We start from the raw sequence: 12,830 nt of genomic DNA, 5'->3' as shown, positions 1-12,830 counted from the left end.
TACTAAAGCTGGAATGTCCTCAGGCTGATCTTAGCTAGAAACACTCAGGTTGGGTCTGATTTCAATGTGTTTTTAATAAACAGCTGGAAATCTACTGCATTAAAGGGCCCATATGCCACATTTTCTGTCCTACGTTATTGTGCACATTCGAGTGGGTGTATGATCCCAAAACAGCCATAATTCCTCTATACAGTAGAGGAATAGCTATTTCCCAACCTTGCTTTAAATAGATCTGTTAGGGCCCATATCTTACACCCAGGGACGGCGTCTAAGGGGTTAGGACGACTCTAAGAGCCTGTGACTGACATTACTGTATTAATTGAGTATTTTGGCAGACGTTTTTGAGTTGTGAGGCCCAGTGCAATATCTTTTCATAGGGGCCTGAATCCCTGGCAGCGCCCCTGTCTACACCGTGTTTAATTTCTTTTCACCTTGGAATTCACTTATGGCCCCCAAGTCACAGTGAAAAGAGCTTCATATCTGCATGACTGTTTCTAGCCTCTCTATAGCTTTTATAATTAAACACGCTGTTTTTGTTACTGTGCCATTAAAAGGCCCACATCTGTAATACGCCTTGCACCACCCCCACAACCCCAAGGTTCACTTATTGTGCCCATATCACACCAAAAAGTCTCTTATTTCTTCATCTTCATTTACATATAAGCTTTTTATTAAGTCAAAGTAGGCTGTTTTGGTAGTTGTGACATCACAAAATGAAAAAAGTATATATATGTAAATACTGTATATATGTAAATACGTATATACAGCAACATTTAAATACTCCATTACACATTTTCATTTAATAAAACAATCTGATTTTCCCTGATATAAGACCTTTAATATTGATATATTTAAATGAGCTCTGTTCTGATTGGCTGTCCTGTATTGCACTGCATTTAAAAGGCAATCCAGCTCTGAATCCTAACTTCAGAGTAAAAGGGTGGAGCTAAACCTTTGTAGGCTGAACAGCCTGACATATGCACATGCAATATTTATGTGACATCACAAATATGTAGATGGACTGTGCAGAAAGGGGGGGGGTGTAAAAATACCAGACGTCTTTCATTTTTTAAAAATAGGATGGAAATGGGGTTTTCCATAGCAAGAGCTCTTTAAATCATATAGTCCATATTCATTTCTGCACATTAGGAGAGATGCTGGCTAGAGGCTCGTTACAGCATGGTAACAGCACTGACCCAAAAGGTCTAGAACACATAAAGATCAGAACTGCACTCCTTGCTATTAAATATGAGCTAAAATCCTTGGTTTGGACCCTAAAAATATCCTGGTAGGAATACAGACATTCTTGCTTTCTCATTAGTGAGTCACACTTCAAGAACTCAAGTGCAGTTAGTTACTCATTTCCTTTAGATGACCCACGTTCTGATTCTGTTCTTGAGTTTTGAGACCACTTATGAGGTTTATTTGGGTTTACGCACCAAAAGTATTTCATTTTTACACGACCATTTATCAACTGTCTGTTACTCTGCCTTTTAGATTGGAATAGATCAATAAAGCTCATATGTTAATGAGCTCTGGTGCATGTAAATGAGCTCGGTATTCATTGGCTACCTTGTAATGTGCCTCAATCAAAAAGCAGTCTGGACTGAAACACTCCTTATAGCTGAATTGTGAATGGGCGGGGCTTAACAAGTTGCTGAGGCTGAATATTCAGATGTATTAAAATGTAGGCCTAATGTTTTTTGTGACATGATAATGACTTCTGTTCTAATTGGTTGCCTTGTATAATGAGCTAAAGTGATAAATAAGTTGAACAGATGAATGAGTGAATTACTTTGATATAGGTCTACTTCTAAATTGATGATGAATGTATTTAAGTTACATCTGTCCTGAACCTTCACAAATTGGCAATACAGCTCCTTCAGTTCTTCCCCCTCATGTCCGAGACCATTCCTTGCACCTCTTAAATAAATTGTTTCCAGCTCTTTCCAAAGTGATTCTCCATTCCCCTGTTCTGGCTCTCCACGCTGAGCTCTTTTGTGTGACTGTGGACTCACAGTGCTATTTATACTGAGGACGGCGGCTAGCTGCTGTATTATCTGGCTAATAAGGCAGCGTGTGAGCACAAACAGACGAGGCATGCGTGCTCCAGCGCAGAAGTCAGGCCGATTGGTACTGAAGCAGAAGATGCCTTTTCTCCGTGACTTCATTAGAGCCACTCAGGGCATCGGGGAGGGGAGGAGGGGTGGGCTGTTGGTTTAGCTGGCAAATAAGGTCAGCGTGGATGACGTGGGGGCTCAAGAAGGTTCTCAATGTAACTAGTGTTCATATAGCTAAAGATAAAGATCAAGCGAGGTAGAGTGCTGCCCGAAATGTCCCTAGATGTGTCCGGTTTGGTGTTATGCCACCGTGACTCAGTGACCATAAAGCTTTCTAAACTGGTTCAGAGGGCCCAAAGTGCAAAGACTGTGGTGGACAAAGGGCCAAAAAAGGTCAAGGTGGGTATATATTATATATACCCATTATTATTAAAGTATATATTACATACTATTGGACAGTGGTGGCTCAGGTGGCGATTCCCAATACCCAGGCTCGGCAAGCTGCCACTGTTGGGCCCTTGAGCAAGGCCCTTTACCCTCTCTGCTCCCCGGGCGCTGGAGTTGGCTGCCCACTGCTCTGGGTGTGTACTCACTGCCCCTAGTTCACTAGTGTGTGTGTGTGTGTGTGTGTGTTCACTACCACAGATGGGTTAAATGCGGAGGACACATTTCGCTGTACAGTGTACAGTGACAAATACGTGCACCTTTACCTTTTATAATAACAATATAGTTATATACTGTAGTTAATAACATTAGATACAGACTATGATCCAGGGCTTCATTTCAATACTGTTTTTAACATCCTCTCAACAACTTCAATTCACCCCTTGGACATGCATGAAACTGGCGAGAGGGAAGACTGAGAGGTATCGTTTTCAACTGGACACCACTCACCCTCAGACTGGTTAGCCTCAGTGTGCCTAAGCCAGCCTTTAGCTCACTAACTAAATAACTTACTTAAGACTTGTAAATGAAAAAAATGTCAGCAGTCTGCTAACAGAAGGAGAAGTTTGCACCCTAAAGCCGATCAAATCAGGGGTCATGGTTCTGAAGGCAACCCTTGAGTTCACTCCGAAGGCTCCTATAACCAACTTTACTTCAGCTAATAAAGTAATGGAATGACATCAGGGATAAAACTGGTACTAAAAGTGGGGGGTTCGACTAAAAGGTCATTTCCAATAGCAAATCACCATTAGCTTTGACCAGACATCATTACTGTGAAGGAAACTGGCTGCTAATGCATTCATTACTACCTAGAAACAGGAACCGATATTTAATATTAGCTTAATGATGGCAGCTTTACAAGAGAAGCCAAAAACCTATTTAATTCCAGTCATTTCGGAGCATGTAGATATTGTGCAAAAAAAAAAAAGCAATAATTTATTAAGATAATATACTAATATTTAACTGATATTGAGTTTCTGCCAATAAAAAAAACACACCGTCAAGCAGTAAAATTTAGGAATCATGATACAATATACTGCATTACTGTGAACAACGTCATTTATTAAGATTTTTTAACTGTTAAAGTATAAAAATACACCATATTATATGCATAAAATCTTTTTATCCAATCAGAACAGTGGGATTTACAGCGGGAGTACAACGCTGCTCTCTAGTGGTCAGAGGTTTAAACACAACACAAAATGAACTGCTGTCTGCCACCATTCTTTATATTTAAATTATGGATTTTTGAGAATACAGTATACGAAACATAATATCACGATGCTTGGATATATTGATCATTTCTTACTCCCCTACGTTAATATTTGTTGTACGTCTCACCGACCATGCTTCACTAAATTCAGTTCATTTTCACTAATTATGTTAGTGTTCTTTAAGCTCACAAAATATCCATATACATGATGAGAAAAGTAAACTGTGACATAATTTATGATAATAGTGATTAAATACTGTGGGGATATGGCTTAGTGGATGTGAATCACCACTACATGCTGCTTTGTCAACTAGCCTTCATTGATTTCATGCCAAGCCCAATTTTCAATCCACCTCAATCTCAACACAGCAGAGAGCTGCACTTAAAAAAAAAAAGCAACCTAAAAGCAACACTTTCCTAGAGGAGCCGTTTTCCTCCACAGGAAAATGGCACAAGGACGCGGCAAGGTGAAAATGGTTCGTGCGCACCCACGCTGGTCAGATCAATCCAGAGACATGACACTAAAGCCAAGCAGCAGAGGAAGCGAGCTGTTAGAGGCGATGCGATGGCTGGACAGGGTTATAGCAGCCAACCCCAGTGAAAACAATACGCCATTGTAAAGCGGAACAAGAGAAAGGAGGGGTAAGGAGAGGAGCAGAGAAAGGAGGAGAAGAGAGGAAAGATGCCCCTGAGAAAGATTACACTGCTGCTGCCTTACTCACACACTTACACACTCACACACACACACACACACATATATATATATGTGCACACACTGCAGCATGGCGAATGGTTAAACTCACAGTGCCTCCCGTGAGCCTGGTCAGAGAAAGCACACGGATAACATTTCCCTAAATAGTCTGAGGGACTGAAAGCGTCCCCATAAACTTTGGTTCCCAAATAAAGATCAGCTTGTGCAGAAACCAGGTGATTAAACTAACTAGCCATCACGGCTTCCAACTGCCACCAACGTCAACATTGACGATAGATGTTGTTATGGTTGAATGTTGGTCGTGATGTACAAAATTCAATGTCAGGGCAATGTCTAGCACTGACGACAGCTGTTGTTTTTAGATTGTGATTTTACGTAACCAAAACCCAACGTCTTCCAAACCTGCTGATATCATATTTACATAAAATACCAACATTTAGTCATGAGATATGGAGCCCGAAATCCAATCCAGTCTGTTAAACGTCATAATCTTAATGTTATGCACTTCATGTAACTTTGTAACGTCATTAGATACTGATATTTTGTCATTTTTTTAAATCCTGGTGTCACATTACCAAAACGTTAGCTAGACGTTACAGATTAATAGATGTTGTTAGTTGTTATCAGGTAACAAAAAACTAAATCCAACGTCTTCCAAATATTCCAAACATGCTAACATCATATTAACATGTAATACCAACATTTAGCCGTCGAACCTGACATCTGCTAAACTTTATAATCTTAACGCCCACTTGATGTGTCTTTTTTAACATCATTAGACATTAATATTTTGTGCTTTTAAGTTCTGATGGTAAGTAAGTTAAATCCAACATCTTTCAAACATCACATGCCAATGTCACATAAGTGTAATACCAACATGTAGTCCAACATCTGCTAAACGTCACAATCTTGTTGGCATTATTAGACATTGATATTTTATGGGTTATAAAGCAAACTTACCAAAATTCAACATCTTCTAAACGTCTCATTATAATGTTATATTAATGTAAAATGCAAACCTTTACCTCGTGGTGACCAAAATCGAACACCTGCTAAAATGTAGAGTTAACGTCCACACAGCACAATCACATTTTTAGATGTTAATCTGTCGGTTTCAATGGTGTTCTATAACCAAAATTCAACATCTGTCTAACGTTGGAGAATGATGTAAACCCAATGTCAGATATGTGACTTTGATTTCCAACCAAAATTCCGTGTCTGTTGGAGGTTGATTCCAAACTCAAGTTGGGTTTGAGGTCAACCCGAACGTCTTTCTGACCTGCTGAGGTTCACCACTACTGCAAGGCCAGTTTTCTTTTTATTTACAGTCTTAAACAAAAGACCAATTTTCTGTGATTATAATTACAGCAGAAAGACTCAATCGGCCAAGTCTCAGTATGGAGGCTCCTGTCATGATCGTAGGCCCTACTGTTTTATACACAACCGACATGCTTCAGTTTGACCTTTGGGCAACGTTTCACGCCTAAACATCTAGAATAAGCATTAACTGTGACTAAATATGAAACCAGAAAATGTGGTATCGAAGAAAACAGACCGGTAGGTCTTCCCCAGCTCTCGAAAGGAATATTCACCCACAGGTCTACAGCACTCAGGCTCAGCTGCCTTCCTTTTCGCCCTGTGCTCATCGCTAAAGCACAGAAACGTGCTACAGATCAGGCTCTGATTAGACCTGACACATCCAGCAACACCGCTGTGTGGAAATCTTCACGACCTGCGGTGGAATCTATAAGGGAGTAGGCGCGCCGTCCTTTCTGCTCTGCCTCTGAAGATGCCCTGATTTACAAGCTCAGTATGTCTGCTTCAGAAAGGTTAGAGCTTTCAGATTTACTTTGATAAGCCATCTCGCTTTGCAGACACAGACATGAGCTCGAATGAGACAGGAGCGACCTACAGAGGAAAGCAATGCCTGGGTTTAATCAACATTACCAGGTTTGCTATGATTGTGTTAACGTTTTTATTTTTTTTTTTTAGGAAAACTTTTTATCCTTTAGAATTAGGTAGGCCGTTTCTGGTAGTGGTCCTTAAAGACTAATATATGTAAATAGTCTCTGTCCTATGAAAACACCTTCTTCGTAGCCTATAGGTCCCACAAAACACTGTCCACTCTATTGGTCCACCTTGTAGCTGTACAGTCAGAGACAGAAGCTCTGTATCTGTGGCTGCACAGTTTGTGTTGCTCATCCTCCAGTCCTTCATCAGTGCTCACAGGACGCTGCTGTTAGGATATTTGTGGTTGGTGGACTTTTCTCAGTCCAGCTGCACTGAGGTGTTTAATAACTCCAGCAGCACTGCTGTGTCTGATCCACTTGTACCAGCCCAACACTGCAAAGCTAAGAATGACCCACCACCAAAATACTACCTGCTCTGTGGTGGTCAGTCCTGTGTGGTCCTGAGCATTGAAGAACAGGGTGAAAGAAGGCTAATTAACAAAGTCTGCAGAGAAACAGATGGATACAGTCTGGAATTGTAGAACTACACAGTGCTCCTATATGGGCAGTGGAGCTGATAGAATGGGCCGAGTTCATTCCTAACCAGGGTTGGTCATACTATTCTGATATGACTGTGTATATTGTAATGTTGATAAAGATAAAACAGGGATAAAACTGGGGCATAAGAATTGCCAAGTACATCTCTACTGTAGATTAGGCCAAAACCTTATTCATAGCCATTTAATGTTAGTGAGTTTTTAGAGGTATTAGACTTATATGACATCTGATTCCTATCACCACCAATTTTCATTCCCTCAGTACATTTATCTAGACCAGAGCATTTCACATCAAACCCCTCTGAATGACTTGTCCACATCTTAACCATTTAATTATACAGACATTCTTTAAGGCCAAACAAAACCACCACAATAGCGCATGAATGCCTGAACACATTAAAGTGCTGAGAAATTGCATTTTCACAGCTTATGTGGTTCAAACACTCCCCTTTCTTGAAAAACTCACAACAGACAAAGAAACAGAGAAAAGGGGACCCCTAACAACTGTGCAAGACTGAGTGGCACTGAGGTACACCGCTAAAGCTGCCCCCATCAGATAAACAAGCCCTTAAAGCTTTTCTTTTTGAGAGAGAGAGAGGAGAAAATCAAAGTCTAATCTCGTTTCAGATCTGAAAACATCTACATGTGTTTCTGTCCATCCTTCCTCTGTGAGAAGACGACTGACTCAACGCTGTGGAGCTGACTGAGAAGCTCTGGCTGAGAAAAGGAAACAGACAACAACAACAAAAAAAGACTGCCAGTCTAACAAAGAAGCTGCTGGTGTTCTCACAGCACTGTCCTTCTCAGAGTGCAGACTTCAACATTACTGAAGGTGTTAGGGATGGCTTGGAGTGGGAGAAGCAGAAAAAGCTCCTAAGCTTTGGAGGTGTGAAAAGATCTTTCTGCAGATTTCTGAAGAAGTGCTGAAAGGGGGTCTCCTGGAAAGAATGGACGCTGTAATGAAGGTCCAGTGTTTCCTCCAGGATTAGCTTCAGCAGAGGTGGCAGGCCCACATGCAGATGAGTGTAAAAATGTACTAAAATTAGGAAATATCACATAACAGTAGATGTCTATTGCAGAGGGGGGGGAATTCTCAGTCCACTCCCTTTACCAGGGTGCTGTATGGATGGGGGAGTTAGGACGATGGGCCTGTGACTGACAGGGTCCCTAAAAAATGTATTAACAGAAATGTTCATTTGGCAGAAATGTTAGAGTTGTGTGGACCAACATCTTTTGATGGGGCCCAAAATCCCTGGCAGCGCCTCTGCTTACAACACAGGACGCGAGGAACGTGTCAATCATGAAGTCAAGTCGTGAATTACCTTCTCAAGTAGATTCATCCCATAAACTTGGTCCTAAAATAGGCCATTTGTGAATGAAATGTCTGTAAAATCTGACAGTAGATTAAATATCTCTCATTTACTTTGTCTATTTACAGTGGCATCTAATGACAAGCTCTACCGCAGTACTCAGCAATAAACACGGAGCTTAAACACTCTAAATTAACAACACCATGCACCGGAGATAGAAGAGGGCTGTGGCAGCTGCTGGGCTCTATGTGGGCTGGAAACCATCCCATGCTTTCTGGGTTCACATCCATGTCGTGCAGACGGAACTGCGTAGGCACATACTGGTTGTGCACGAACAGCGTAATGCTGCTTTTCCTTGATTGGTCAGCACAGTAGTACTGCTGTGTGACATTTGCATAAAGTTGAAGGCAGCTCAACTTTCATCGCTGTGCCGAGAGTTATGTTTACGCTGCATGCTATCCCATAATCCCTCGCACATATAACTTAGTTTTAGCTACTGTCCGTTGAAATTGAATAGAAATTTCGGATTGGCGAATTCGGCACGCACCGTTAGAGCAGAAATACAAATGAGACTAGGCTGCAGAACAAACTTTGCATTTCTATAACTATTATATATTATATAACTATTTATATATACTATTTTAGTCATTTATTTACCATTTACCATTTATAATACATCTTTCACGCACTGCTTACAGATTGCAGCACTATATATATATATATATATATATATATATATATATATATATATATACACACATATATATATATATATATATATATATATATATATATATATATATACATATATACATATATATATGTATATAAAACATAAATGTAATGAAATAACGCATTCAGCATCACTGATCACAGTTGATAACAGTTTACTCAGTCTACTACCTTTTCACAGGAGCCATGCTGCTTTGCCATCGGCAGCCGGAGACTGGGAGTACACAATAGGCCGTGCTCTCTCCATGTGGCTAGACGGCGCTCTGTCATCATCACTCTTAAGCAATGTTGGCCTGCACAAGTGTCTGTTAGTGTGGTGGAGCTGGGGACCCTGCGCTTTTCTCGGAACAATTGGGTGTGATGCCGCATCGGCAGCAGTATAAAAAGAAAATAAGTGGTGGCTGGCTTGGCATGTATCGGAAGAGGTGCGAGTTAGGTCCCTACCGTCTTAGTATTGGGAGCACTGCTAGTGCCAGGAATTCACAAAATTCTGAAGCAGCTGCGGGAATAATTTAGCAAAATATACATAGTGGACACACAGAGGTCAAGAACGGACTTACTAAACACTCAAATGTCTAATATTAAATCTAGGTGCTGAGTTTCTGTGTAAGACTTTTGTCTACAATTAAAGGTCCTACTAAAGGTTGTTTAAGCGATGCCATTTCGCTTCCATAAAGAACCATTTCTCTGAAAGAGATGCGAGTGTGAAGAACCTTTAAATCGATTTCTTTACACCTTTAAAAGGATCTTCCCACTTACATCTCATTTACAAATATGGTTCTCGATGGAATGACAAACGGTTCTTCGATTGGCATCACCTAAAGAACCCTTTGTAGCACCTTTCATTTTAAAAGTGTATCAACATCAAACCTCTGACAAAGTCAAAGTCAGTGGGAGATGATTCTTATCTTTTTTTTCCTTCCTTACTGGAAGGGTGGCGTCCTCCTGTACCCCCCACAAATCAAGCCCTTGTCAGTTTGTTGCCCAAGTACAGTACGTTGGGGTGTGGGTGTGTGTTCCACTGAAGTGCAACTGGTCCTGAAGAGCTCAGTGGAGTGTCTTAAAAGCTTTAAAAATACGGAACTCAAACTGAAGGAGGCAAAACTCCTTCATCTCATGCATAAACCAGCACTCAACCGTGCGTTAGGATAAAAGTGAGATAAGCAGAAATACCAGTGGGCTGATAAACAAGTCTAGTCTATAACACCCACCTCGAACTCCGCCATTCTGTTTCTTTTCTCCCTCTCTCTCTCTTTTTCTTTTTTCCTCTACAACTACCACTTCCCTCAAATGCAGTGTGTCAGCTAGAAAGCCAGCCCCACCAAACCAGCCCCTGACTGCCTCTCCCTGCCTGTGGAAAAAGAGAGAGAGAGAGAAAGAGGGAGAGCACGAGAAAGCCTGTGTCAGTGCTCTCGGAGGCCGGGCACTGACAAGCACACACAGCTCAGAGGGGGGAAAGAAAGGGGGGCAAAAACAATGACAAACCTTGCATCACCCGCTTTGGAGGCTCAGTCCCTCAGTGTGCCTGGGAATTGGGTAAAGCATGAGGGCCCGAGAGGAGGGGGAAAAAAACAGAAAGGGACCAATCAGGCCCTGCGACTGTGGGCTGCCTTTGGAAAAGAGCCAATCGTATCGTGGCTCATTGCTCAGGCTGACTGGGGGAGGGTTTCATGCAGGAAACCGAAATCTGAGCATGCTGTGGGGTGGGGAAGGAGGGAGGCGGTGAAGAGGTGAACGAGTGTATGGGGGGATGGTGTAGAGGGGATGGACAGAGAGCAGAGGAACAGCTCTTTTTTTGATGAATGAAAGTTTTGGCATTGTCTCGTGTGAGGAAGCATTAGAAACATGTTCTTCTACTGTAGTTAAAGGTGAAATCCATCGACCGTGTGGACAAAGTCATTCAGAGGAGGCTGATGTGAAGCCTGAGAAACTTAGAAATCAGAGATATACAGTACATGTCCAAATATTTGTGGACACCCTTTCTAATGAATGCATTCAGCAACTTTAAGTTGCACCGATTGCTGAAACAGACACACACACACACACACACACACACACACACACAGCTTGTCTAGACTACTAGTACTAGCAATAGAATATAGGACTTTCTGGAGCAAGTAATCATGAACCTCTTGGTACTATACCTAATTCCAGGCCTGGGCTAGAGAGATGGGTATAAAGCCCCCCCCTCCCAGCATTGAGCTGCGGAGCAGTGGAACTGTGTTCTCTGGAATCATGGATGGGGCTCCCATGAGTTTGGGAGTTGGGGAAGAGGTAGGATGGTGATCATCCAACATCCTGGCCTCACTAATGCTCCAAAATCTAGTAGAAGCCTTCCTCCAAGAAAACCAAGCCAGTTACTCCAAGAAAAGCCGGATCAGCTCTTTTTTTAATACCCTTGGTTTTGGAAGAAACAATGAATGAGTAGGTGTCCCAATACTTTTGTCCATATAAGGTGCCAGTCGAGAGGAGTCAAACCCCTCTCTTGAAGGCCTGGAAAGTTACTGATCTGACAAAAATCTGAGGACACACCCATTTTACAAACTTTGTGTTTTACCGTGGAAGGCATCAGCATAGCCTTCCCTTTGAGGAGTCCCAAACCCACGGGCTGTGTGCCAAGAAGCGTAGGCGACTCGTGTTCTAACTAGCAGGGGTGGAAACACTTGTGTAATTGTACTTGGTGACTGTTCTTGAGTGTCATTTAGGTTTAAGATTTTGTACTTTACTCAGGTATTACTGAATACTTTTAGGGGTACTTTTTACTTTCTACTTTTGAGTCATTTTAAATGTTCACACTTTTTTAACGCTCACCCCAATACTGTAAGAGTTTCATACCGTACTCATTCTTAAAGATTTTGAATAGATCTGAAACGCCTGGTGTGTGTAAAGCTCACTCCCAGCAATTTATAGTTCAGTGGAAAACAAAAGTGATGATAAAAACAGATGAACAAACTGCAACTGCAAGTGGTGTGGAATATACTGGCCTCTGTTGCTATTGTGCTCCAAACCAGTACTGCAGCCAATTCCAGCAGAATTCCTATCGCACCCTTGGAGGACGGTGGACTGTGTGTCCTTGGAGTGCAGACAGTACACCTGGCAGGACTTTTTATTCCCAGATGCCCCCTCAGTTGGATTACTGTCCCCCCTCAGCTTTGAGTTCCGGTTTTGTCCGGCGAATAGTGCACTGTTCAAACTAGCGCTGACCGATGTATTGCCTATATACACCGACTATATTGCATTTCAGTTTTAGTGATCTGTAAATCGGCAGATTTTTTAAATTAATTCATAATTGTACTTATTAAATTCTATTTAATATACTTTACTCAAACAGACAGTTAGTCTCAATGTGTATGATTTACTGGATGCTTTAGATTGTTTTAAAGGAACTGTGGTTAAATATTAATGAGGAAAAAGTAAAAACTGGATTCCTCACAGATACACCCATCAGCCATAATAATAAAACCATATAGGGTGGGATACATTAGGCAGCAAGTGAACAGTCAGTTCTTAAAGGTGATCAGGAAAAAAATGGGCAGGCATAAAGATCTGAGCCACTTTGACAAGGACCGAATTGGATCAGAGCATCTCCAAAACATCAGACAGGTCCTGTGAGAGTTTTGGGGGATCACATCAATGACCTCACATCAACTAGTTCACTGGTTGTCCTTCCTTGGAGCACCTTGGAGCACCTTGGAGCAGGAGGTTTTACCGACTGACATACTAGGAACGTCCCACAAGACCTGTCTGATGTTTTGGAGATGCTCTGATCCAATTCGGTCCTTGTCAAAGTGGTTCGGATCACGTTGAGGCATGGCCTCTAAAAGACCTCTGGAGATGTCCTGAGGTAGAACTG

The 12,830-nt window shown here is 41.7% G+C and overlaps 1 protein-coding gene across 2 annotated transcripts in view; it reads right to left on the bottom strand.

Moving 5' to 3' along the window:
• ctbp1 (C-terminal binding protein 1) overlaps window positions 1-12,830 on the bottom strand; it is a 42,364-nt gene that overhangs the window by 28,365 nt on the left and 1,169 nt on the right. The window contains exon 1 of one of the 2 annotated variants that reach the window (XM_072664086.1): window positions 10,463-10,532. The exons of the other annotated variant lie outside the window; for it this stretch is intronic. Coding sequence (XP_072520187.1) covers window positions 10,463-10,469 — 7 coding nt within the window. The 5' untranslated portion in view covers window positions 10,470-10,532. Of the gene's footprint in view, window positions 1-10,462; window positions 10,533-12,830 lie in introns of those variants that run through there. 2 annotated transcript variants of the gene reach the window in all.

This window comes from Salminus brasiliensis, chromosome 19, assembly GCF_030463535.1.
Source record: "Salminus brasiliensis chromosome 19, fSalBra1.hap2, whole genome shotgun sequence".
NCBI lineage: Eukaryota > Metazoa > Chordata > Actinopteri > Characiformes > Bryconidae > Salminus > Salminus brasiliensis.
The sequence above is the reverse complement of the archived record's forward strand: the minus strand, read 5'-3'. Positions and strand labels throughout refer to the sequence as shown.